The 26,686-nt window shown below is 53.7% G+C and overlaps 9 protein-coding genes across 9 annotated transcripts; 4 read left to right on the top strand and 5 right to left on the bottom strand.

The window, feature by feature from the left end:
* Window positions 1–470: 470 nt before the first annotated feature.
* Window positions 471–1,234, bottom strand: J4E86_006159 (uncharacterized protein; the record flags this gene model as incomplete). Its single annotated transcript, XM_051446690.1, has 2 exons — window positions 471–704; window positions 761–1,234. 2 exons carry the CDS (start codon window positions 1,232–1,234, stop codon window positions 471–473), a joined length of 708 nt encoding a protein of 235 aa, XP_051302265.1.
* Window positions 1,235–2,210: 976 nt separating this feature from the next.
* On the bottom strand, window positions 2,211–4,283 carry J4E86_006158 (uncharacterized protein; the record flags this gene model as incomplete). The annotated part of the gene is made up of 2 exons (XM_051446689.1): window positions 2,211–2,398; window positions 2,453–4,283. The coding sequence occupies 2 exons, from the start codon at window positions 4,281–4,283 to the stop codon at window positions 2,211–2,213; spliced, it is 2,019 nt and encodes a 672-aa protein (XP_051302264.1).
* A 556-nt stretch (window positions 4,284–4,839) lies between these two features.
* GPI8 (glycosylphosphatidylinositol anchor biosynthesis) lies at window positions 4,840–6,022 on the top strand (the record flags this gene model as incomplete). Its single annotated transcript, XM_051446688.1, has 2 exons — window positions 4,840–5,357; window positions 5,419–6,022. The coding sequence occupies 2 exons, from the start codon at window positions 4,840–4,842 to the stop codon at window positions 6,020–6,022; spliced, it is 1,122 nt and encodes a 373-aa protein (XP_051302263.1).
* A 648-nt stretch (window positions 6,023–6,670) lies between these two features.
* On the bottom strand, window positions 6,671–10,580 carry J4E86_006156 (uncharacterized protein; the record flags this gene model as incomplete). Its single annotated transcript, XM_051446687.1, has 3 exons — window positions 6,671–7,576; window positions 7,625–10,173; window positions 10,424–10,580. 3 exons carry the CDS (start codon window positions 10,578–10,580, stop codon window positions 6,671–6,673), a joined length of 3,612 nt encoding a protein of 1,203 aa, XP_051302262.1.
* Window positions 10,581–11,355: 775 nt separating this feature from the next.
* On the top strand, window positions 11,356–12,378 carry J4E86_006155 (uncharacterized protein; the record flags this gene model as incomplete). Its single annotated transcript, XM_051446686.1, has 1 exon — window positions 11,356–12,378. One exon carries the CDS (start codon window positions 11,356–11,358, stop codon window positions 12,376–12,378), a length of 1,023 nt encoding a protein of 340 aa, XP_051302261.1.
* A 2,509-nt stretch (window positions 12,379–14,887) lies between these two features.
* Window positions 14,888–16,330, bottom strand: J4E86_006154 (uncharacterized protein; the record flags this gene model as incomplete). The annotated part of the gene is made up of 1 exon (XM_051446685.1): window positions 14,888–16,330. One exon carries the CDS (start codon window positions 16,328–16,330, stop codon window positions 14,888–14,890), a length of 1,443 nt encoding a protein of 480 aa, XP_051302260.1.
* A 275-nt stretch (window positions 16,331–16,605) lies between these two features.
* Window positions 16,606–17,961, top strand: J4E86_006153 (uncharacterized protein; the record flags this gene model as incomplete). The annotated part of the gene is made up of 1 exon (XM_051446684.1): window positions 16,606–17,961. One exon carries the CDS (start codon window positions 16,606–16,608, stop codon window positions 17,959–17,961), a length of 1,356 nt encoding a protein of 451 aa, XP_051302259.1.
* A 1,350-nt stretch (window positions 17,962–19,311) lies between these two features.
* On the bottom strand, window positions 19,312–23,049 carry J4E86_006152 (uncharacterized protein; the record flags this gene model as incomplete). The annotated part of the gene is given in 2 exon segments (XM_051446683.1): window positions 19,312–21,872; window positions 21,891–23,049. The coding sequence occupies 2 exon segments, from the start codon at window positions 23,047–23,049 to the stop codon at window positions 19,312–19,314; spliced, it is 3,720 nt and encodes a 1,239-aa protein (XP_051302258.1).
* A 201-nt stretch (window positions 23,050–23,250) lies between these two features.
* On the top strand, window positions 23,251–26,239 carry J4E86_006151 (uncharacterized protein; the record flags this gene model as incomplete). Its single annotated transcript, XM_051446682.1, has 3 exons — window positions 23,251–23,264; window positions 23,312–23,448; window positions 23,499–26,239. The coding sequence occupies 3 exons, from the start codon at window positions 23,251–23,253 to the stop codon at window positions 26,237–26,239; spliced, it is 2,892 nt and encodes a 963-aa protein (XP_051302257.1).
* Window positions 26,240–26,686: the final 447 nt, after the last annotated feature.

Genomic DNA, 26,686 nt, shown 5'->3' with positions numbered 1-26,686 from the left:
ATGATCGGTATCTTAGATATCGACTTCTCGATCAATGCTCTTCAGTTACCTCAACATGATGTCGAACTTATCTGCATCAGCGTGGGTAGGCCTGTATGCACTGAACATGCTAAGCTGCGTAACCTCGACCAAGGACATGTCTTCCAAGGGACCTGTCCTCAGGAGTGTTACCCAGACTGGCATCACTTCGCTTCGGAGATCCATACACCAGCATCCAAATGGCAGTTCCTGGCCTATCACGTTCTCTGGATCGAGTGGGAAGATGGGATAGCATATCGAAAAGCCATAGGACACGTGTGGAAGGATGAATGGGATGCTGCAGACACGCAAGAAGTAGACATTCGACTTGGGTAATCGACTCATGGTGGTACTGTACTGTATTGGTATCTGCCCGGCTGCCCTTTCACAGCGTGAAGTCCAACGTCATCAGGACGCGAGACGACGACAACGACTCACCCCGCCGCAACTATCTACTCCATGCGGTCTCCAGGAGCCAACATCTCCTCCTCGGAGTCAGACTCGACCTTTTCAGGAAGCCTTGTCTTCCTCAACTTCTTCTCCACCTTCTCCATCGCCTCACCCCCAACCGGCATGTCGGTGTCTACGGCCTGCTCGGTGGCCTTCATGTTCTTCCGCTCGGACTGGCGGCGGTCGTTGAAGCCGGCCTTCCGCTTCCTTGCCGGAAGGGCGCCTTCCTTGTACTCCTGGTCATGATTAGCATAGTTTCCAATTCGTCAAAATGGCTTCAAAGAAAACTTACATCTTCATTGAGAGGATGCAGCAGATCCCGAATCACCCTCACTACATCCACCGCAATCACCACACCAAGATTCTTCTTCGTCCTCTTGTCAATGTTCCTCAATTCTACCGCCGAATTGATCTGGCCGCCCATGTAGTCGCCCTGGCCCTGCGTAAACTCCGACAGAACCGCCAGAGTCGCCAGCAGGCGCAAGTCCCAACTCGCCGCGTCGCCAGCGGGGCGGAAGGTGCGGCCGCCGTACATAGGCGGAGGAGGGGGGAAGGAGGTCATGTCGATGCCCCAGTTGTCGTCGATGAGCGCGAGGGACTCGGAGGCGGGGTGCGTAGTCGCCAACTTGTTGTTGGGGATGCTCGCGAGGGTGTCGACGAGGTCGCGAATGCTCTTGGGTGCCATGGTGACTTGCACACCGTCGAAGGGCTCGCCGCGAATCACATCGCGCTTCTCTTTGCGGGTGAGTTGGGAGAAAGTAGACATGGTGTAGACAAAAAAGGTTTAAAGTGATGATAGCTTGATTGTGTGTGGATGGCTAAAGGAAGCAGAATTAAGGCTACAAGAAAGTTTTATATGGGCCTACGCTCAGTGCTCAGTGAAGGAGCGAAGAGAATCCATATTCACCTTCTCATTCACTTTCAGTTCTCACTAATTTTCCGCACTCACTGCAACTACAATCGACGTATATTCACGCACTAGTACTGAAACAAGCAGGAGCAAAAATGACGCAATTTGCCAGTCTAAGTGAAGGCGAGTGAAAGACCTTGAAGAGCGCAAAAAAGAGCAAAAATAAATAATCACAACACTGCGGTAGACTATGAGGATCGAACTCACTCACCGAAATGGCTGTTATCGACGGTATTACCAAGGTCAACCCAAGGTACACATCCAGGGATTATTAGGCCATTCGGAGTCGTGTTGTGATGGAATGTTGCTAAATTTAATACAATATATACACATATCGCAAGTCATGGGTGAGTTTGTTGTGGGGAGATATGGGTCGAAGTGAGAGCAAACGCAGTGTTGTGGGATGTGAGTGCAACCACGAGAATATGACGCACTGGCAAACACGAACCCCAGCCAGGAGGCTGTCGCTACATTATGGATTGACGGACAAGAGATGCCGATAGAGCGGGGAGTATCTCATCTTAGTCCCAGGCGGTGGAGGTGAGTAGACAACAGAGCGAGGAGGATGTCAGTGCAACCCCCAGCAGTGGAGAGTTAGGACACAAAGGAAATTGAGGATGACATGGTGATGTAGCATACTCACTTGTCCATGCAGAATGTGTTGAAGGACACTAGGCTTCAAAATGCGCGGCCCCCAGCAATGGAGACTCACGAAACACAGAGCGTTGAAGAGGACATGACAATGGAACATACTCACTTCGCTATGCAGAGTCTGTTAAGAGACACCAGGCTACGTCACGCACCAGCTAATTTGATATGGTTGAGACGCGCCTTACAAGTGAGGTACCTTGAGACTCGCCAGCAACAAGTTCACGATACTGAACAGTCCTTCGCCGAGAATTAACCCACTCGCGAGCACAATGATCGGCGTCTCGCTTCGACCTTTCCAGCGCCGCCACCATAGACTGAGCAGGCCGCCAATCGTACGCGCCAACGTGAAAGAAGGCGTGTTATACATGCCTACGCGATGAGTTAGTTTATGGGATATGAGAAGTAGAAGGGCGGCAAGCATACCGACAGCGACAGCGATACCACCAGGCACAAAGTCAATCCACCACCCACTTAGACCCCTCTGCTTTCTGTTGTTACCCCATACTCTGACCATCGTACCCACGGCGAAGATGATAGCCGCCCCACTAGCCCATTCCTTGACCATGGGTGGTAAGCCCTTCCCTGTCACTAACCGCGCAGTGAAAACCCATACGTATCCAGTAGGCACCTCGAACAGGCCACCAGGGATGGTGTATACGTTAGTGTAGAGCTTATACACGACAGCAGATAGTACCGCGCCAACTGCAGACCCAATCATCTGACCCCAGAATTGCGCATTCGGCGCAGCGCCGAGAAGATGGCCGCACTTGAGATCCTGCAACAGATCGCCTGCTTGTAGCGCCGCGGACTCAGAGATGGCGCCCGCAACAAGGTTAATGATGACGGCGTTCTTGGCGCCAGGGCCCGTAGTCGGAGTGACGAGCGCGAAGACGAGTTGTGTGAGCTTCGAGATACCAGAGACGGGGTTGAGATCGGTTTCGCCAAGTGCGCGAACACCCATGACGGACAGGAGAAGCGCAAGTACCAGCGATAATAACGTAAGGCGGAAGGGGATGAGGTTGGGAAACGATACGTGGACTGCGATAACGCAAAGGACTAGTGACGCGATAAGACCGATGATGGTGGTGCGGTTCGAGACGAGGTGCTCCGGCGGCGCGTCAGGCTCGTTGCCTTCAGCCAGGTGCTGCTTGATCGCCTCCAATGGATTGACGGACGTACCATCGCTGAGCTGAGTATATTGCGGCTTAGACGTGATGTTGAGCGTGAGGATCTCCTTCCAGGTATGCGACTGGAAGTTCTCTTTCGCGGTTGGATAGTAAGCTCTGGCAATCGTGACGACTGGGCGTAGAAGAAGCCATCCCAAACTGACGAGGGAGTCTGCTAACATGATGGCGAGAGAGATCCAGACAATCCATCCTTTTGAGCCATTCGTCCAGTCTGACACTGGCCCTGGAGCCCACTCCTTGTGCTTCGCGAGAGGCGAGAGGATGCCCCAGCCTATGATAGCCCCAAGAAGCATGTGTAGTGTCGTAGCCGGACCCATAATGATACCCTGGCCGACGTATGCAGGTGATGGATTCAAAGTCCAGAGCCAGTTCTGCGCCAAAGAAAGACCGAATACGGGTATGTCGTGAAGCTGCGGGAGGAAGTACGACACGACAGTGTATAGCGCGGATCCTCCGAACGAGATCAGCAACAGCCTAATCTTCGATCTCCAGTCTCCGTCTTCTCCGAGCTCTTGATCTGGGTCCTTCATGCTGTCGTCCATGGATGGCCTGAGGTCATGCTCTTCGCGCTGCGCGCTTGAACCTTGCAAAAGGCCCTGTGTCTCTCCATCGCCGGACCGATCGTCCCCGTCCTGGACTCCTTCACGGGCCATCATCGTCTTCGATTTCTCATCTCCGTGCAGCACTCTGATTAGAAGAGCAGTCGCAGTACCACTAGGGAACTTCAACTTCTCTCTGATGATCATCTCTTTCCGCAAGGGCACTGCAAACACTACTCCGAAGAAGCAGATGCCAACAGACCACACGATCAGTTTCCACAAGCTGATGTCCAGCGGTCCGTTCTCTTCAGGCGTCAACAGATAGTTCAGCGCAGGAATCACACCAACAAATCCGCATCCGAGAGGCATGGTGCCAACCGATCCAGCGACTGATTGAACCAAAACATTCTCCACCGGCGTGAACGGCAACTTGAGCGTCCTGGCAACGACCTTGAAGTAGGCGAATCCGATCAGAGCAGAAGGCATCGCCATGCCAGAAACCCAACCCGTCTGCAGCCCAAAGTACATGTTGGAAAAACATATCACAACACCAATCGCCAAGCCCACCAAAACACCCCTCAGCGTGAAGTTTTGCGGCTGATCTGCCTGCTCAGCCAGGTACCTGCGGGCACCCGTCGTACTGCGGCCGAGCGCATGACCATCCACCTCTTCACCAAGCCCTGCTCTTTCGTTTTCCAGCGATGCGGATCCCCGGTCTGGAGCCATCCTCGAGATATCCTGGAGCTGAATCGACTCAGCCAGCGTGAAGACGAGGAAGGCGCATTCGGGAAGAAAAGGAAGAGGTCAGAAGGCCCTGATAGGAAGATAACGAAGTCTTGACAGGGTATGGCGTGCTTGGGCATGTGCACGCGATGATGCAAGGCGATCTGCTAGCGTGCGCGGATCCACACGTGACAGCCGGCTGTTATTGGCGGAGTGAATTGCTTATCTCCGATTTGTCAGATTGCGCCAACACTCCAACGTGCATCGCGAACTGCTGGACAGGGGCGCGTCGCGGGTCCGCAATACGACGTCAAGAACGCTCTGAACTGCCCGCCGATCTACATACGACATTGGTTTCACGATGAAGTTCTCCGCCGCCCTCCTGCCTCTACTGGCAGCGCCCTTCGTCGCCAGCGAACACACATCCAACTGGGCGGTCCTCGTCTCGACATCACGCTTCTGGTTCAACTACCGCCACCTCGCCAATGTCCTCTCGCTCTACCGCACCGTCAAGCGTCTCGGGATCCCCGATTCGCAAATCATCCTCATGCTGCCTGACGACATGGCATGCAACCCGCGCAACGCCTTCCCCGGAACCGTCTACAACAACGCCGACCGAGCGCTGGATCTCTACGGCGACAATATTGAGGTAGACTACCGAGGATACGAAGTCACAGTCGAGAACTTCATTAGGTTGATGACAGACAGAGTGGGCGAGGACATGCCACGCAGCAAGAGGTTAATGACGGACGAACGGAGTAACATCCTCGTGTACATGACCGGGCATGGCGGAAACGAGTTCCTCAAGTTCCAAGATGCAGAGGAGATTAGCGCTTTCGACCTCGCCGATGCATTCGGACAGATGTGGGAGAAGAAGCGGTACATCCACCCCTCCTTCCCCTCCACCACACAAAGCCATCTACTAACATGATCATCTCAGCTACCACGAAATCCTCTTCATGATAGACACCTGCCAAGCCAACACCATGTACTCCAAATTCTACACCCCCAACATCCTCGCCACGGGCTCCTCCGAAATCGACCAATCCTCCTACTCCCACCACGCCGACAACGACGTCGGCGTCGCCGTCATCGACCGCTACACATACTACAACCTCGAGTTTTTGGAAAACCAGGTCAAAGATCCGACGTCCAAACTTACCATGGGCGATTTGTTTGATAGCTATGACGAGGAGAAGATACACAGCCACCCCGGTATACGGTATGATCTCTTCGAGGGAGGCGAGCAGGCGGCGAGGGAGAGGAGGGTTATGGACTTCTTTGGGAATGTGCAGAATGTGGAGGTTGAGGGGAGGAATGAGACGGGGTGGGTACGTGAAGCGGGGAGCGCGGTCAAGCTGGCGAAGAGTCATGATCAGAGTGTGGGGAACGTGAGTGCGGAAGAGGTACCACACAGAGCGCGTACAGAGGGTGCTTGGAAGGTGGATGAAGAGCAAGGGTGGACGAAGCAGGCGTATGGGGCTGCGGCTTTGGTGGGTTGTGCGAGTGTTTGGCTCGCGGGGAGTTGGATCGAGTCTATATAGTGTCGCAGAGACTTGTGGTCTTCCATATTTTTTGACGTTAATGATACCCAACATCACAAAAGCCATAAGTTCCGAACTATGCTACTGGGCGCTAGTGTTTATTCTGGGTGGGATTGTCAGGCATGGGCTTATGTTTATGTTGACATGAACTACAGTGGACAATTCCAAGTCTGCATGGTAAGGACAAGCCTAAAAGATACGTCCTTCCGATCATTTCGGGACATCGCATCACATTACATCACATCTGTACGAAACAGTGATGAAGCGCTCGATTGCTACTTTTCCACTATGCGTAGAACCCGCGAAAAGGAAAACACATAAGGTATCGTATGCCGTTCTCCATGATCCATGCTATGCACCGAAACTCCTCTAAAGAACATGAAACCAATCTCAATTCATTGCGATCACATAGCATCGTGTATCGCGCCGTGTCGCGTGAACTCCACATGTATTGTCCGACAATCAAACCCCATTGAAAGGAATAAGCCCAAACTCATGCAGTCTGCATTGGCAACAAAAACGAACGTTGGCGGGTTCTTGACGCGATGTAGACTTCTGGGTCGCTTTTGTCCGTTACCCGCTATGAGTTGGTGTTCCGTTCTCCCTAGCATGAGGTGGTCAACGGAGAGATGCGCTTAGCCCCATCTCCTAGTACATGGCAGACGCGTTCTCCGCCCCACCATAAGCCGTCTCCTTGAAGCCAGCGGGAACAGTCCATCCATGTGTTTGACAGGCACGTATGTATGCGTCAACCGCTTCCATGACACCGTAGTCTCCAGGAGGGCCTTGTTGTAGACGAGCAGGCTTGGGATCCAGACTGGAGATGGCCATGCGTACTTGGAGAAGAATAGATTCGATGGAAGAGACAGCGCTCCAGCCATCGTTGGTGAGAAGCTCCATGCACATAGCACCACCACCGGTGACGTGACCTCCTCCACCCATGGTGAAGGGTAGGAAGCGAGGTCGGATGACACGGACGAATGGTGGGCTCATGGGATAGTCCTTGCCAAATCGTAGCTCCAGTACGACGCTCTTGACTTTCTTTGACTTCATGTCTTTTGCAAGTGGCAGAGTGGGGTCGAATGAGTGCAATTCTACGATCCACTGGTAGATGTTCTCGGTCTTCTCCTCATCAATGTGCCAACCTAGCTCATGCATCGGTTCTTTGTTCTGGATCTTGACGAGGTCCTTGAAGTCCTTCATAAGGCGCCTGGTAGCAGCAGTTGTCGCCCATGCAGGTTCTTGAAGTTTAGGAAGCTTATCGTAGTCAAGCTTTCCGGGCTCGTAGTCGGTCAGAGGTTCACTGGATGATGACTTGCCAAAGATCTTGGACGAAAACGACGCTATCGAGGCCGCCACCTTTGACTTACCCTTGTCGCTGATTGAGTTTGGCGTGGGAAGAGGGTCAGTCCCTTGGAAAGACTTGTGCTCATCTTCACCGTCAAAGATGATGCGATCCTCTTCAAGGGTTGCGACACTGGCGGCGTCGTCATCATCGTCAATCTCGATGGGATCGTACTGTGTCTTCCCAGAAGCCTTCTGCCGCTTGTGACCCTGTATGTCTGTCAGCAAGTGCGCAGTAACATGTGGGACACAACTCACTCCAGTAGATTTCGCCTTGGGACGCCGAGAAGCAGCAATAGCGTGGATCGGAATAACGAGGTCGCCTGTCACACCACGAGGCGTGCGGAGCGGATCCTGATCAACACAAAGAAGTGGCTTGCTACCCGGATCTATGGCTGTTACGTTATCCGCGCGTGTCTTTATAAAGAGGTAGCGGGTCTGGATCCAATCAAGCTGAGCGACGACGAGATGCGGAGTCTGGCTCACATATTCCTGCGGAGCGTTGACAATCTCATTCAGAGCCAAGGTCTGTTGAACCTTCAACTCGCTCATTGACCAAGCCGCGCCGTAGGACATCGAAGAATAGCCCAAGCTAGTATTGACATCAGGAGCATGGTAAACGCCATTTCCGAAAGCGCGTCCGTGAGCGGTCTCCTTGAAGTGAAGACCCTCTCGGATGATGGTGTGCCAGTTGTGGATAGGACTGCCATGCCACGCGAACAAAGTTGGGAATTTGAGGCTGAGGCGGTTAGTAGTGTCTCGTACTGCCTGGATGAACATTCGCTCCTTATCAGGAGCACCCATTGCGAACCGGAACTGCGCCCAGCCCGCCATGCCATACAGACGCTCCTCCGACTTGCGGCCGTTCGAAGCATCCTCTTCGTTATCAACCTGCAGGATGCAAGCTCGATTCGAAGCGATGACCCAGCGCAGTATTCCAAGGACGGCAGGGGAAAGACGGTCAACCCAAGCGCTCAAAGAAGACTGCGATTTCCGCAAAAGGTACTTCCTCATTTCTTGCACAGGCGGCAGGAGATCGAGAAGTGATGCAATGACTCGCGGCTTCTCGACATCGGCCAAATCGTCGAAGTTGGTGTTGTAGATGTAGAAGCTTGCGGACTTGAACTCGTTCTCTGGGACTGGCCGCGGGGCTGACACCTTCGGTTTTGATGGAGTTGGCTGTGCCATGCCGTATGCATCCGTCGGTCCCTCGATGGACGGGATGACAGGATTTGAAACCTTGACTGATGGATACAGAGACGCATCGATCACGCGGCAATGCAGAGCTTTGGTCGGCTCATCATCTGTCCGCATAACGATCCATTGGCCCTTTGATACAGGACAAGCTTCCCTCGCGTTCTCAAACAGCATCTCAAGATTGGCCGCATTGTATCGCACACTCAACGCAGCTACTGGAGGTGTACTGTCGGCTTGCGGAGGATGTTGTGCGGGGTCTTGGGTGACATAACGATAGTGTGTACTGATAGGTATGTAATCCTTCTCATTCGTTATTGGAGGTGGAACTGCCAAACTGAGACCGGTTGGAAAGTCCCTCAGTCGACTAGCGCGCGCACTAGCGTAGCAGAAGCTGATTAGGAGATCGACGACTTTGGGTTGTGAGACGATCTCATGCTCGATACTCGGACCGAAGCCTAGCGACATGTACTGGTACAAACACAGCGGATTGTCACAGACATAGGGCTTGATAGCTTGTAGGTCATCAGGCATTCTACTGAAACAGATCAGGCAGAACTCGGTACATCGGACGAAATGCCGTAGCACGAATTGCATCCCTACAAGAGGTAGAGAGTGCTCTTGACCATGTGAAGATGTGATGTGATCATCGGTAACAATCTTCGGCCATGTATTGCCGGCACGTTCGTCGTCGTAGTACCTGTCGTGCGAGGCATCGTGATCCGAGTGTGATGCATGAAGCACTTGATCGTTGTAGAATGACTCGGCACCATGCCATGGCATACCGCCGTAGCGGTATTTTAGCAGCATGTGAAAGCGCTGTTCCAACAGCTCGTTCAAAGGCCTTGAGATGAACGAATTCCGGAACCCCTTAGGTAGCTCAGAAGAGACGTTTTGAGAATCGCCTTGTTGCGACGCTTCCCGTCGCTTCTCCTCCTCTTTGCTCAAGACTGTGAAGGCAGATATAGCCTCTTGCATGGTCGGCTTGTACGTGGTACAGACACCGATGCGGATGCCGAAGTTCCGTCGAGCTTGGTGGGCATCGTAGGACCTCAGGTCGTCCATGTTCTTGTAGCCTGACGGATAATGAAATACCGCGACAAGGTATTCCGATGGCTCGACCTGCCATGCTTGCATAGCCTCTTCTGAGATACCGAGTTTCGAAATGCGAATGGACAGGGAGACATAGCATCCTAGACCATCCATCAAACCTCCGAGATGTCCAACCTTGAAACCCTCGCTCTTGGCAATCAAGAGGTCATTTCGGACACGCTGTCGGAAAGCAGACGTAGCTTCTGTGTAACCTCCACCCGACATTGAACCACCGTCGGTGGCAAGTCGCGGTTTCGGCATCATGTCGTCGTCACCGGGAAAGTACTCGTCTTCTTCGTCCTCTTCATCGTCGAAGTCTTCAAACTCCTGAGAGTCGAGCATCTGCTGGTCTCCATCCCGGTCGGTGGACTCCAGCCGGGTAGAGACGAGCTCTAGAATCTGGGAAACGGTCTTTGCGTAGGTAGCGTCAGCGATGCTGTCGAGGGCAGTAGCGACGCCAGCAGAAAGGTTATCGGCGCCGAAGATCATGCAGGTATGGCCAGTAGGGTAATCGGATACTTCTGTACAGTCTGTTAGCTATGTTCCGTCAAGGTAATGCAGACAGGCTGGGAGTTCCAGGTGGTAGGGGCCTCACTACCAGGGCGACTAGAATTCGTGGCGCCTGTGTCTGCATACAGGGACTTAAACCTTGTCAAGTATAGACCTCTTGAGCCAATGTATGCTTCTACCTCGAGACAATCTTGTAAAGTGCGACACGAATTGTAGCCGTCCCTAGTGTCGCGAGTTTTGTATATACCGGAAGTAGCTTACCTGGTACAAGCGCTGAGATCTCTAGCTGCTGGCCGTCTGCGAGGCACATGAAGGTGAACTCGCCATCGTCACCACCAGGGCGCACATTTGAGATGCCCGCAATCGAAAGTCCTTCTGCCGCCTTTTGCAGATCGGCTTGGAATTGCCGCCGCGGCATTTTGACGCGCGTGTTTGACAAGTGTTGCTGGTGTCGCGAAGTGTTTGCGTACTGTAGTGGAGGTTGCTGTTTGCAGGTGGAAAGCTGGCGCGGATTGCGATCGGTGGTTGAGCGAGTGGGCTGCGGCGTAGTGCAAGTCTGGTGGAGAGGCCTTAATCTTTTGAGCACTCCAGATCGTGGATTAGGCAGAAACTGCCTAGGTAAGGGCCCACGAGTGACGTCGAACTGCCGTATTCGGCGTGAGGTAGCAAACGCTGGACGGCTTAACCTTGGAAACTAGGTAATCGCGCCCACGAACAGCTAACGACGGACGAGGAGGAGAAAGAGACGAAACAGAAGAGCGAGAGGAAGAACAGCGACTGGCGACCCTGCCTTACAGGCTCTTGGCAGACTAGAATCCGTGAAACGCAGTCAGTCCATGGTGGTGGTGGAGGACGGGCCCTGTTGCCTGGGAAGAGTGGGTAGGGACGGAGTAGTGTGGCTCAGTCCAAGCTCCAGCCCGCATCTTGCAGGCGGGCAACCGCAGGGATGATAGCTATGCAATCCATTTCAGCAATTACTACTGATATCATAGATCCCATATCGAACAAAGAGAAAGTGAATAGCAAACACAAAGACGTACGCGGCGCACCCAGGACGTGGAAGATGCCGGCCCCTCCCCCACAATTACCTAGTTTCCCTCTCCCGCATCTAAAGGTCCCGAGCGTTCGGCTTAACTGATTCAGGAACGGCCGCCGCCGCTCCAGTCTTCCTCAGCCCTGCTCACGCCCTCGCCATGGCTGTGTCGGAACAAAAGACGACGCCCAAGTCCACCCACGTCTCCGACCCTGCGCTTGCCCCGTTTCTGGGATCGCGCTTCGATGCCGCCGAATACCTCAACGCCACGCTCCCCTCGCTCTCGCTAGCTGCCAGGCCGAAATCGAGCAATGCCGCCTCGTTAGCCGACCTCTCCTCCCAGACCCAAGATCTCCTTTCACAGCTCAATGCGCATACGACGCGATTATCGGCGATCTTGACACAGTTGACTGATGACATACTGCGGAGTGGCGGGCGCTTGGCGTACGAGGTCGAGGTGCTGCGGGGAGAGGCCATTGGGCTCACCGAGACCTTGACAGATGGGCTAAAGAATGATGTTCAGAAGTTCCTACCGGGCGGCATCACGATAAAGACGGAGTCGGCCGATGACGATGCTAAGAGCGCTGCTGCGACACAGGCAGATGCGCCAGATGAGCAACCGTCACAGCCAGCACTGGAGGTGCCCGATGAAACCACCCCAGAGTACATCTCAGACCTCCGCACCCTCACCACAGTCCGCTCGCGCCTGGAGACTGTCATCAAAGTCTTTGGGGAAGCCATGCACTGGTCGATACCACCTTCTGAGGTCTCCCTAGGAGCCTCCCTCATCAGCGTCTCCGCCCCCGAACCCGGCACAGACAGCGCCTCGCGCGAACAGAAGGGCAAAGAATTCGCTGCCTCCCTGCGCACCGAGATCGCGGACCTTATCACCGGCGATCCGGACGGTGGCATGGAGAAGGCAGAGGTGCGCATACAAGCTCTGAGAGACCTAGCGCAGGTCTGGAAAGGCACAGCAGAAGAGAAGGCGAGGACCAAGTTCGTGGAGGGTCTTGTCAAGTTGGCAGAGGATAAGCAAAGAGAGCTTGATAGAGAGAAGGAGAGGAACAAGGAGCGTGGTCAGCAGAAGCACGCTCGTAGTGGGAGTGTGCCAAAGCCGCAGCAGCAGCCACAACAGCAAAGAGGCGGCTTTCTGGAGAACCTGCAGAGGAGATTTGTGGAATGAAAAACATGCACCCGTCCACTGCATATCATTTCCTGAATATCATCGTCACGTGAAAGCGCATCAAGTCGCGATGGAAAGCATTTTCTCTCAGCTCAAGTGTAACCTGCCATTGGCTGCGCGTGCGTATTCATGCTGCAAAGACATATCCGCAGTACCATCCCCAAAGCACCGCCAACATCTCTACTCAGCACGCCTGCTGCATCCTCTCCTCCGTTCTTTGAATCACCCTTTCAGCAATCTTGTCAGTCACCGTTTCGGCGATCCTCTCGACCATTCTTTCAATGACACGTTTGACTACCCACTCAACTGTCTTTTCAATCACTTTCTCGAACAGTCTCTCTATCAACCTTTCGATTATCCGATCGACAATGTCTGGGCTATCCGACCCACCGGGACGTATGAGACCCATGGCTCTGGTCTCTGGTCGGTTTCACTGAGGGGGAAAGGAGACGTAAATACGCGGTTGCTGGATACTACAATGTTGTGAGATAGCGTTGTGCCTGTACCGCGCGCTTACTTGTCAGAGAGATGAGAGCCAGTCCTGGTCATAGCAGTCAGACAAGCTCGCAAGATACCCATGCTCATTTCTTCACATCATAGCATCTTTCCTCTACTCAGCTGTACGCTGCGCCTTTTCCCCTCATCTGTTCGTCACTACAGCTCTTCTCCTTACTCAAATCACCCGTCGCGACTACTAGATCCTGCATGCCTCCTACTTACTCTCGACGAAGACCCCTACTACACTGGCAAGGAAGTAACGCTAGAGCAAACTTTGTTTACATACTCCAGCCATAACCTTTTGTCCGTTCACATCCACGTAATAACCAAATCCGTCAAGCTTCTCTCGCTAGTCTCCAGACATCGTAACTTGATCATTACGCCCCTTCATACACCATGATCTTACTTCTCACATTGTCATCACCTTCGTCGTCGTCACATCTCTCCACGGCCCTCTTCATCTCACCTTATCTGTACCCAAGTATTCATCACAAGCGGATCATCGCAACACAGTGAGTTGCCAACATGGTATCATCGAGACCCCTTATGCACTTAACTAATATACAATACAAAAGGTTCCTAACATGAACTCGCATTTTTTCGACCATCTTTTCGCCTATCCTTCCAGCCAGCTTTAACTTATCCTTCCGGTCCTTCTCCCTGTCATCCCCTTGACAACGCCAATCTCCAATCTCCTTCCTGCGATCGTCACGGCCGCCGCCGTCGTCTACTTCCACACCTGCACCTGACGAGGCCGAGGATACCCAAGATGGGGTTTCGTGTGTTGGTCAAGCGGAACACAAGCCTATGTTCCCCAACCGCGCGACAATTAGCTTGAATAGGTACTACCCTCCTCTTGCGCAACTACCGCAACCTTAAGCTCTCCTTTCTCCTCTTCCTCCTCCTCCTCCTCCTCCGTCGTCGCGGCAGCGGGAGCAAGGGAGCTAGTTCACCTCTTCGCAGCGAATATCCGACTGTCATGCTATGCAGCACCTGAGTCATCTCAGTCCTTCGAATGTCGCCACTAAGACTAAGCAGACTTACATGTCCAACACCAACACAACGATGACTCGGGCCATGGTCTTCTCGATGATTGAGCGGAGTATCCGAAATCATGTACGAGCTCTCTCAAACACTCCAGCTGTGTGCCATACAAAATAGCTGATATGAACACGCAGCCATGATGGCTCCTTGGGGTTTTTTCCTAATACTTCTCCAGCATTCTTTCGGCATTCATTCACCATTCTTCTATTATTCTCCCGCTATCCTTCCACCGTATTCTTGGGCAATCATATTGCTTGCGACATTTTTCTCATTTCAGATATCACTGGTCGTTTCAACAAAGTCATGGACTTAAATCGCGCATGAGCGATGCGATGGAAATGACCGAGATGTCAGAAGTCACACAACCAGCACCAGAGCGCGGGAAGAAGCGCACTTCCTGTCAGAGATTGGATTGGATTGTTTCGTTTTGTGTTTACCTGTTCTGTACTGTACGAGATGATGAAGAAGACAATGAACCTCTACATGACTGATCTGCGTTTTATGGACGTGCAGACAACATGGTGTGCTAACTGAGCAGTGAGTGTGACGCTTGTTGATCGTTAACAGTATAAACACACCTCTTAATGCACGGCCATGACACAGCCACGAAGCACAGCGAGAATGATAGCTAAACTATCTCGCATTGTTACAGAAGCAAACAACTATCATAAACTCATACAAACGTTCTCGACAACAAAAATGCCTCGCCTATCCCAGCCCCATCCCTAGGCTAACCAGATCCCCCCACGGGAGCCAGCCCTTGCGGGCGGCTACAACTGTGAGGTTCACCTTAAGCCCAAGGGAAAGGGAAGAGGGCGGATGCGGCCACAACAAAACCACGAAACCAAAACACAACAACAGAAACAACCTCGAAAACCAACAAAACCAAACGCCAGTCCATATGCCCGGGGTATCATAAGCGACCGAACTCCGAAGTACTCCAACCCTCACCGAACGCGTGGGGAAATCAAATAGTGGGAATGGCTTCCAAGACCGTCATAGCGCGTTGACCCTCAGCCTCAAATGCCATGATTTGCCTTTCGCAGGCCATGCGCAATTTCTCCTCGCCCCGCTTGGCGTTGTAAAGAACCCATTGCTCGATGGTCATGGACTTTTCATGGTCTGTCAGGTTTGCCATAACAGCGTCGAAGATTTGTTCGGGTGTTGAACCAGCGGCCTCGATGTTGTCAAGACCGGCGTCGATGAGAATGTCTTGCATCAGGCCCTGAGCCTCTCCCTGGGACGCGAAGAGCATGTCCACATTGGCGGGCTCCCAGCCGTTGTTGTCATCTGCCTCGCTCATAGGAGGTGGGGTCCTCTTAGGTGTTCCCACCATCAGGTCGCCTGGCAGGCTGGACATGTCGAAGTCTGATGCGACGTGATCTTGGGTATGAGTCGGAGTCTTCTTAGGTGTTCCGCCCGGCAAGTCGCTGGGGAAGCTTTCAATGCTTGATGATCGAACGCGCTTGGGTGCAGGTTGTGCGACCTCTGACATCTCCGTGATTTCCATTGCATCGCTCATGCGCTTCTTTCCGCGCTTGGGTGCAGGTTGTACAACCTCTGAGACCTGGGTAATATCCATCGCGTCGCTTGTGCGTTTCTTGCCACGTTTAGGTGCCGGTAGTGGCATCTCCGATAGCTCACTGTCCTCCATCGCCATCGTAGTGTCATCGACGTGCTTCTTGCCCCGCGTGGCCTTCTTACTCGCAGTGGATGCAGTAGACGAGCGTGCTGAGCGACCTTTGGCTTTTGAAGCCCGCTTGCCCTTCTTTGGCGCAGGGATGGGTGGGTTGTAGATATCGGACAAAGTGAAGAAGAGACAGTCGGGAGAGCGTTTACGATGCTCTTGCATTGGGTCGTCGCCAATGTCCCAGGCGTCGAGTGCGCGAGCACAGTATGCACAGGTGACACCATCGGGAGTTTCGTCTGTGGGGTCGTAGAACCATCCCGCGGCGACCATCTGGTCGACTGAGGGGTAGCCGGCATTGGGGTCTAGAGGCCACATGTCGCCGAACGTGTCGCGACGCGCCGCGACCATCGCGTCGGAGGTCGGGTCTTCTTCAGTTCTGCCTGGATCACCAGAACGCAGGCGAATGCACGCGATGACTGCGAAGCCGCAACTCGGCGAATGTGTCGCGTGTTCATATGCGGGGACGTCTGATTCCTCCCAGCCGTCGAGCTGGCACTCGCAGGAGAAGCATTGTACGTTGTCTGGGCTGGCGGTAGTGGGCCTCCATACAAACCCCGCGTACGCGAGATCTTGTGCCGCTGGTGAAGCCAATGGCCAGCCGGCTTTGGACTTTGTGCCTGCCTTTTTCGATCTGCTGCTCGTGCGTCGCGTCTTTGTGGTCGTCGCTGCTCCGCCAAAGGTCGCGAGACGCGCCTGGAATGAAGCCAGCGCGGCGTCCATGGTGTTGGCTGTTGTAGGGGTGGCCGAATTTCTTTTTGGGCGTTCTTGTGTGATTTCTGTTCAATTGAAAAGAGTAGCGCCTAAGTTACACGCAGTATTGAGAGTTGCTGGTGTGGAGTGTGGTGGGATGGGTGGGATGAGAGGAAGTCGCGTCTTTACGACGCGGCAGGCGGGACCAGCCAAACATCAAATCCACCAAGCTGGTTACGGAAGCAACCGCTTACGTCATCCACCCTCTCACTTTGCGAAACCTCAGGCATCGACTTCTGTACAAGATGTATCGACGCCAACCAGCATTCCGGATAGCGTGGTGCAGGAGGCCTCTGGTTAATGTCAATCGCCGCTTCATCTCATCCGAAAAGACTGTACCCGCCGACAAGCCACATGCATTCCGATCGCTGCCCCCAGACTGGGAAGATGAGCCTCCCTCGCTGGACGACTTCACGCAGCTGCCACGCGACTTCGGGAAGAACCAGCTGATACAAACGAATGAGGAGTTCAAGCGATCGTTAAGGGGCATACTCCGGCAATTTCCACCGGTTACCTATGCGTTTGCCTATGGCTCCGGCGTCTTCCCTCAGTCAGCTGCGACAGCTTCACGCCCGTCGGAATCACCGCATCCGAACGCGCCCGAGGCAATTCTCAAATGGCAGAAGGGCGGTGGAAAGATGATAGACTTTATCTTGACACCTCGGTTCTCGCAGCACTTCCACTCGCTCAATCTGCGCGAGCACCGAGACCACTATTCTTTCCTGGGGTCGCTCGGCTCAGGCGTCGTCAGCCATGTGCAGGAGAAGTACGGTGCAGGCGCCTACTTTAATCCATATGTTGTAGTGAACGGAACGATGATCAAGTACGCTGTTGTCAACTACGAAACGCTCCTCCGCGACCTCACCGATTGGGACACCCTCTACTTCGCCGGCCGCTTACACAAGCCCGTCAAGATCCTCCACGAAGAGCCCAACCTCCGCGTCGCGAACCAACGTAACCTCCTCTCAGCCGTACGATGCGCGCTTCTCCTACTACCCCAGACGTTTACCGAGAAGGAACTATACTCTACAATCACTGGCTTGAGCTACCAGGGCGATCCGCGGATGCAATATGGCAGCGAGAACCCCAAGAAGATCGACAACATCGTCACGCACCAAATACGGAACTTTAGATACCTCTACCACGACCTCATACTGTCACTACCAAACATACTCTACGCCGACGATTCCGTGGTGCGCACAAGGGGTTGGATCGAAGAGCAGACGCTAGATCAGAAGATGTCGCAAGATATGGATCCCGAGAGGCGCGCTACCATGATCAGGCGGTTGCCCAAGAAGTTCCGTGAGAAGGTGTACTTCCAATACCGCGGCAAATTCGGCATTTCAGGTCGCGAATACCAGGAGATGCTGGATGCAAACAAAGACGAGTCTTCTGGTGGTATCTTGAAGAAGCAGGTTGCTGGCGACTTTGACAAGCGGATAGCGGGCGAAAAGGACGTTCCGCAGATGGTCACCAAGGCAATCAATCAGACAGTTAAGTGGCCTTCCACTGTGCAGACTCTGAAGGGACCTTTTACTGCAGGCTTCTCCAAGACAGTGCGGTATCTGCAGGAGAAAAGGCAGAAGGCGAAGATGAAGTAAACGACATGTTATTATATGTGAATGCTCGCTCTCTCAAGCATTGTTTCCTTTGTACCATCACCAAAAGCGAGTAGCAAGCAACTTAGCTTCTACGTGTCTCGAATGCAATCGCATATAGCCGCCGTCGCAGCTCACGGGTCAGGCTCTCTGTATAAGCGGAAAAGCGAACATAGACTTTCAATACTCTTCAAAATATGAACATAGCTTGATCTTCCTGCATGCTTTGTTTCCTGTGTTTCTAACAGGTTATTTGCACGTTATCAACTGCACATATTGATTAATCTGCGGCTATCCACATTGTTGAGCCACTGCTGCATGTAAACGAGTCTCGTCCTGACCGCCCCTCTCCACCGTCTCCACCCACAACTAATTTTGAACAAACGCCCACACCTTCTCTCCATATCTTGACATACGTAGCAAGATCCTACGAAATCTCTAGCGCTGTAATGATTACTTCCAAGGTTATATACATTCCAAATCCCCGATTAGTCATCAAACCAACCCATCCAACGGCTCAATGGTGTAAGTCCCCAACTTCACCCATTCAAGTCAAACACCCCGACTAACATCTCTACCAGCTAGTCGCATGATTCCTGCTTTGGGAAAAGCTTTCACAAACTGCAGGAGGTCCCGGGTGTATGTTGCCAGTGTTCGAATTACCAAAGTATCAACCACTAACGCGTGTTAGTCAAATCCCGGTTGAGCCCTTTACGGATCTTTCTTTTTTTGCCGATTTCTGGGCTTTATTGAATGGGGAATAGATAAGAGACGATACATGTAGTGCCAGCGAGCTACTTACTTTGGCTTTTGTGTGTGTCTGGTTGCGTGTTGTGACTTGGGCGACCTTTTTTGTGTCACGCTCAGTATGTAAACCTCACCCTTTAGATCCTTACAGTTCTTGTCCCGATGAAAAGAAACCATAAATTACAATGTGTTATGCAAGACGATCTTGTAACGAATCTTGTTCGACTTGCATGGTTCGATGCAGCAGATACAGGATGTTGCAGAAATATATCCGCATGAACGTAAATTAGATAGAAGGTGTCTCTCTAATCGGGACCTGTTGGCTTAGCTCCGCACTCTTACCTGATAACAAGCATCTTAACTCAAAGTACTACATATGCTGTGTCGCATGAACACTGCTGATCAGGAGCATACATCACTAACTCTTCCACCTTTCAGCAGCACGATCTTGAGAAAAGTTCAATAGCATTCAAAAATACAAAGTAGAGGTATCTCAACATCCCCCAAACTCCAACCCCACCTACCCAAAGAGTGTGAAACAGGTATCATAACTTCATATGCGCATCCGACCCAACCCAAAACGCCAATCCCAAGCGAATCAAAACATCACCGCCTCCCCACCGGCCACTCAACCTCCAACCCCAAACTCCTATCAATAGCTCTCCCCTCCCTCTCATCCCTCCTAACACTCTCCCCCATAACAACAGTCGCGCACCTCCTAAGCACCTCCTGCCCCGTAATCCTCTCCCCAACCCTCCCCGGCGCACAATCCCCCACCTGCAACCTCCTCTGCGTAACCTCGAAATACTGCTCTTCATTCTCCAGCGTAAGCAACTGCATGAAGACGCTGCACATAACAACCAGCTCCTCCGTCATCTCCATTTGGTAGCCCCAGGCGTGGAATATGGCGCCGACGTATGGCAGGTTCCCATTTTGGGTGAGGAATTGGCGGAGGAGGGTGTGGTTTGTGGCTGAGAGGCGGGTTGGGGGGATGGTGGAGGGGCAGAAGAGGGCGGGGTGTTTGAGGTGGGTTGTGTAGAGTTTGTCGAGGGCTTTGTAGTGGGTGCGGGTCCAGGGTTCGATTTTGGGGAGGGGGTGGAGGTGGGAGAGGATTGGGTGGGGGGATGGTGATGGGGGCCGTGTGAGGGTGGACTTTACGCGGTCGAGGAGATGCGGTTGCTGGGGTGGAGATGTGGCGGGCTGGCTGCTTGCTTCTGGGCTGGCTTGTGACTCCTCGCTGATGGAACTTTCGATTGACTCGTCGACGACCTGGGGACCTTTGTAACGGGCTGGTGATTGTTGCGGTGATGATGCGGAGTCCTCTTCGGGTTGATGCGAGGCCTGGGAGAGTGGCGAAGGCTTGCGGGCGGACAACAAGTTCTGCTGGAATCGTTGCTGCATCTTTGGCGGACTTGAGGGAAGTCGACTGCGGTCAATCCTACTGGGCTCCTCAGTGACCTCAGTAAGGTCGTTCAAAGTCCGCTCTTGCGGCTCGTAGGCATCCAGATACTCATTCGCTTCCTCGCGCACGCGGACTATCGTAGAAGCTGTGTTACCCTCCATCTCTACACGGAATTGTCGTTGGTCGGATGCTGCAGAGATTTTGCTATCGCCATCAACAATGGTATGGAACGGAGAGCTTTGCGCGATTGGCAGCGTAGACTCCTCAAATTGCACCGAGCTTGTTGAGATGTCGGCGCTTTGAAGTTCTCGCCTCAAAGGACTGCTCTTCTTTGGTGAACTCATGAGCGCAGGGAAGCGAGGTGGGGTGTCAATGAACGGGTTTGTCTTTGTTGTCGGAGATGGCTTCTTTGTTGCCATGGGCGGCGGCGAGGATTCTGGAACGAAGCTCTCACCTTGGTCTAGAAGTTCGGAAAGGCTCACTTTCTCCTTCTCTTGTCGCCGCTGCCGTCGCTGTTCGAAACGGGATGGTCGCTTTTGGTTGAAGACGTTGGGCATGTTCGACTGGAAGAACATGCCGGTGTCATCACTAGCCTCGCTTGCCGGACTCGACTCATCGTCAATCTGGATCGGCTTGTCTTCCTCCAGTGGAGTTACGACATCCTCATCCTGCTCATCCTGTTCTTCTTCGTCTTGGTCTTCGTCATCTTCGGGTTGTTCTGTGACTGCAGGTTCCGCCTGGGCAGGGCTCGGTTCTCGCTGTAACTCAACTTTCTTGTTGTAAAGAGCATCATTCGCCTTTCTACGACGCCAGGTCCTTGCAGCCGATTTGGTGGGAATGTCCTCAGTGAAGACATCGCGGAGTGACTTCTCTTCCTCCACAGGGGCTTCCTCCTCCTCAACTGAGACCACCGAACGACTAGCCTCTTCTTGCCAGATGTCAGCGAAGTCATCCCATTGCGCAGGTTTGTCTGCCTGTTCTGCAGATTGACCGTGCCGGGATTCTTCCATCTCATCATCTCTCTGCGTCAAGCCAGTTCGTTTCGCGGGAGGTGTGTCTGCCCGCCAGCTCATCTCACCCTCGCTCCTCGCAGGGCTCACCGGTACACTCTCCTCTTCGACATCCAGGACCGGGTATTGCACCTCCTCCGCTGCGACGGTTGGCTCCACTGGTGAGACGGCATGATCCTGGTCTTCGGGAGTAAGAAGACGTGACTGACGTTTTCGATGCGTTCGGAACACACCTTGTTTGGGAGCTATCGTAGGATTGCTTTTGATGGGACTTGAAGGAGCGGGTGCACTCTCCTCATATGGCTGGCCCGCAAGCTGCTCACCAAGACGTAAGCCCGCTTGAAGCTCTTTCCGGGTGCCCTCGCTGAATCCCCGGAACAGATCATCAAGCTCGTCACGCTTCTTGTCGAGTGCCTGTTGAGGAGGTTCGGGCGTAGACGAAAGACGATTCGGATCCAGCAAGCCTTGTAAAGCTACGCCGGCGGTGACTACACGCCCGAGCGTCGGTGTCTGAGCTTTGGGTGGACTAGGCTCTATAGCGGGCGGCGCTGATGGGACGTCGGCATCTATAACAGGTGTCACGAAACGCGATAGCTTTGGGCGTGTACGGTCCGAGGGTGCTGTGAATGTCTGGGGTGGAGGTGATGGCTCTTCGCTAGTCGATGGTTCAGCATTGTGTGCTGTAGCTGTATTTGGCTCGGAATATTCGTTCCTCAGTGATGACCCCACGGCTGGCGCTGTGGTGTTCTGCGTATCTGCAGGCTTTCGCGTACTCCGCGGTCCGTTACTAAGCAAGGTGTCAAGTGAAATCATAGTGAAGCTCTCGTTGCCAACTGTGTCGTCCCGCATCCTCATCGTCCCCTCGTCAAAAGCGGCATCTGCGGGATTCCGATCGTCGGGATCGTCTTCGAAGGCTTGAGCTTGGTCGTCTTCGGCATCGCTCGCATGGGCGGAGCTTTCGCTGGGTGTGGGGAGGCTGGCATGGCCATCTTCCGAGAAATCGAGATCCTCGGGCTGTATAGGTTCTGCGTCGTCTCCACTGGTCGGCGTAAGAACATCGCTTCCCTCCTCTTCGCGCTCGTCAGACTCCATGAGTACCACTCTGTTCGCGTGTGGGGTGCCCTTGCGCGTTCGCAAATCCTGCCTCGTGCTCCTTTGTATCGGCGAGCTCAAGTTGGGTAATTCTTCAGCCTCCATCAGCGCATCGCTCATGGTCTCGGTAGTGGGGCCGGGGAGATGTGCGAAATGCGCGCTCTTTTTTGAGATTCCGGACTTTGAGCTCGAAGGAAGTCCAGGCGTAGTATCTTGCACCGACCCTTCCCGTGTCCCTGAATCCTCGGCCACAGCCACGACCTTCCTGGGCCGGCCTCTCCGCTTCTTGGGCGGCACATCGGTGTCGACATCGGCTGCGCTTGACTCTCCACCCTTCATATTCAACTCGCGTGATCCGGATCGTGCGCGTCTCTTGACTGGTGTTCCCTTCCGCTTTGGTTTAGGAGTGGCTCCCACGTCAGACTTTCGGGGGCGTCCGCGGGGGCGTTTGACAGGCGAGGAAGTATCGTGATCCTTCAATGGCACCGTCGTCGTCTTCGTTCTTGTGGTTACTCGCTTCACGGATGGGGATGCGTTGACGTCGTCGCTTCCGGGTTCAGCCTGGACGGTGACCTTGATGCGCCAGGGGCTCGCACCACCGCCGCGTGGTGTGCTCATGATCATGGACTTGGTGGGCGACGAGAACATCATCTCCGAGGCCTCGAGTCTGCGGTTCTGCTTGGTCGGCGAGCTGCCCGCCATTGAGTCACGCGGCCGGGGCTTGCGGGCGGACGTGATGGTGTTGTCGAAGGAGAGGGCCAGCGGATCCGGGCTCGAGTCGTAGCTGCGATCGCTGTGGGCATCGTCGCCTGCCGTTGCGCTTCGGCCGCGGGGCGCCATGTCTTAGAAGGGTCGGAGGGGTGTCTTGGTTGTTAGTGCGAGAGGAATGCATGTGGGTGGGGAACAAACGTGCGGCATCCGTCAGAATGCGGGACGGGCCACGCGCTGTCGCCCTAGCAACTATCTTATCACGCGCTGCTACGCGCGACACCACCAACAAGGCAGCCGGCGAGACGACCGAGTGCAGACTATGGAGCCGCGATGGGTATTCATGGGTGAGTTGCGCAGTCGTTTTGTACGCTTTCTATACTGATTCGCGCAGTATCTACAAGGAGATCGGCCCAGGAAAGCGCGTAGCCCTGTCAAAGCTCGCCGTCGAAAAGTTCGAAGAGACCGGACGGCCACTGCGCATTGCTATCGACACATCAATATGGCTTTTCCAGATACAAGCTAGCAAAGGTAGAGCTCTGGCGTCACGTACATGCTTGCGCTATGCTGACTGTGAACAGGCGGCACCAATCCGGCGTTGCGCACCTTCTATTACCGCCTCCTTCGCCTCATCTCGCTCGCCATCCATCCCGTCTTCGTCTTCGATGGACCAAACAAGCCACCCTTCAAGCGCAACAAACGCACCGGCCCCAACGTCGCCTCTATCCCCGAATTTCTCGCAAAGCAGCTATTGAAGCAATTTGGATATCCGATACATCTTGCGCCGGGTGAAGCTGAGGCAGAATGCGCGCTACTACAGCGAGAGGGAATAGTGGATGCGGTTTTGAGTGAAGATGTCGACACGCTCATGTTTGGAAGTGGCATTACGATACGCAACTGGTCACCGGAGAAGACGGGAAAGACGCCAACACACGTCAACGTATACGATGCGGTTGAAACAAAGAACGGGCCGTCAGGACTGGATCGTGAGGGCATGATATTGGTCGCGCTGATGAGTGGAGGAGATTACGTCCCTGAGGGTATACCTGGATGCGGCCCAAAGACAGCATGCGAGGCTGCGAAGGCAGGTTTTGGCGCCGATTTGTGCAAGATCCCGAAGAACGACGCCAGAGCCATGTCCCAGTGGCGGGAGCGACTGCAGCATGAGCTGAAGACGAACGAGAGCAAGCACTTCAAGCGGAAGCACGGTGCACTAAAGATCCCAGACGACTTCCCGCGTCTGGACATTCTTGGATACTACACACACCCGGCCATTTCGAATCAAGCGGGATTGGATAAACTGCGCCGATCGATCAAGTGGGACCAAGAGCTGGATTTCTCGGGCTTGCGCGAGTTTACACACGATGCGTTCGACTGGGTCAAGCTTGAAGGCGCAAAGCACTTCGTCCGCAGTTTGGCGCCCTCGATGGTTGTACGCCAGCTACGTATACGCGCTGGAAACCTCGATCGACTACCTACGAACAACATCCAGGCGGTACAAGAGGACGAAGCTCTTCTCATCAAAGGCCTGCATGGCAAGCGACAACATTCGGTCACGGACAACTGCACAGAACTGCGAGTAAGCTTCACGCCCATTGAGCTCGTCAAGATCGACCTTAGTAAGGAGGATCCGGACGATGATGTGGAAGTACCACCTAGTTCTCAGCAAGCCGGAGGTGATGCGGAACTCGATGATGAAGATCTGGAAGATGAAGGCCCTAAGAAGCGTGGACCTACGAAGTTCGACCCAGAGAAGGCTGCAAGAATCTGGGTGATGGAGACTTTCGTCAAGGTTGGCGTGCCGCTCACGGTGGAAGATTGGGAGGCCGGGCGGCAGACAAAATTGAAGCCTAAGCGAGCAGCAACTGTGCAAGAGCCTGGCAAAGCTGCACCAAAGGCCAAGGCTGCTCCCAGGCGGACAAAGACAGCCGGCGATCAACCGCAGGCTCGCATCCAAACCTTCGCCAAGGTAACGAAACCGGGCTCAAAGCTCTCGCGAGCTCTCGCAAAGACACAGGACAAGGTTGCTGAGGTCCCTGTACCTGTCCCGCAGTCTGCACCACAACAGGACGATGTGATTGATCTACTCTCCTTCTCGCCAGTAAAGATTCGGGATATTGTACAGCCGCCACCACCTGAACGCGAGAAGTCGGTGTCTCCCCCCATTGCAGATCTGCCTCCAAGTGTGAGCAAGCGGAGAAGACGAGCCCCGATTCAACGCTCCAAAACACTTCCCGCTGATATCAATGCTGTTCCTGATCGACCATCGACGCCTCCTCTTCTGAACACGATAGAAACATTGGACTTGATAGATTCGCCTGCCCATCCGTCACCCTCACAATTACCCGCGAAGAAGGCGAGGACACGAAGGACTAAGGATGCGCCGGCTACAACAGCGTCTCGAGATACTTCTCTAGCCTTGTCTCCTAGCAAGTCAAAGCAGTCGACGTTAGATGCATGGCGAGCATCAGTGACGCCCACAAAGCGACGAGGTGTGACACCAGCTCTCAATGCAGCGCCACCACCCCAACTTCGCTCCCTGTCAGAAGAAGTCGACTCCCTAGACTTGACGCTTTCGTCGCCGGTACGAGAAACCCGACATCAACAAAGTGCCAGTACCAGCGCACTACCAACTTCGAACGTGTCCACGACGCGTCCACCATTAACATCGATATCGTCGAATGCGTCGCATGCATCCACAAATTCGGCATCATCAACAGCTTCCACAACCAACAAGAAGAAGGGTATAAGAGACGTTCTTGGCCCATCTCGACCTCGCCGTACTTCACCTCGTCTTAGCAAAATCATGTCTGCGCCTCCCGATGTCGACTCCCTCGATCTCACATCACCACAGCTTGTTGCAGCAAAACCAAGATCAGAATCACCAACGACTGATACTCTTGACCTCACATCGCCAGAACCCATGTCAACAAGACCACGATCTGCATCTCCAAACGTCGAAACGCTTGATCTTACTGAACTCTCGTCCCCCGTCGTTGAGCGCGCCCCAACACCGACAGCACCTGACCCAGTATCCCCTCCACCGACCTCGACCTCACCTTCCTCTCTGCGCCGATCCCCACGCGATCACAAATCTACCTCACCACAGCCGCCTTCTCGCACCTCCCCGCCAGCAGCATGGAAAGCGCGAGAAAAGAAGAAACGCGCAATCGTCCTGCGAAAAAGCGTAGTCGGCGCCTGGACTTATGTAGATGTCGATAGTCCGGAAAAGACAGCAGCTGGTGAAGCAGGACTTGTGCTCAAGGGCAAGGAGAGACGGAAATGGCGCGAGAGTGCTGTGGAGATGTTGGATCTGACATAAACCTGGATGGTTGTGTTTTAGCATGAGAGAACTTCCTTTCGGTCCTTTTCGATGCAGGTTCCATGATCCGGGACATGATGGATACGAAGCGCGGAGTTTATTGAATGTACCACGTTGAATTCCTGTCCACCTCATTTTCTCATAATCGTGCAGCTGCTACATCATCCATACCATACCACACAAACTACCCACATTGACGACACCAAGTGCGATACGAAAGTCATACACATACCCTCCGTATCTTGAGACGTTGTACCCCTGCAACAAATCCCAGACCCTGCGCGCGTTCACACCAAAACCTGCTCCCCACCCCAGTCTCACTCCCAATCCAGCCCATGACGTCATACACCCAAACCTTCACCACCAAGGCACGCGGCCATGCATACAAAGCATGCGTACCACTTTCATCCGCGGAGTCTGCTCCGTTACCAACCTTTCTCTTTCTTT

Source organism: Alternaria arbusti (assembly GCF_024043155.1).
Source record: "Alternaria arbusti strain BMP 1465 chromosome Unknown scaffold_7, whole genome shotgun sequence".
NCBI lineage: Eukaryota > Fungi > Ascomycota > Dothideomycetes > Pleosporales > Pleosporaceae > Alternaria > Alternaria arbusti.
This window is presented reverse-complemented; position numbering and strand designations above follow the sequence as displayed.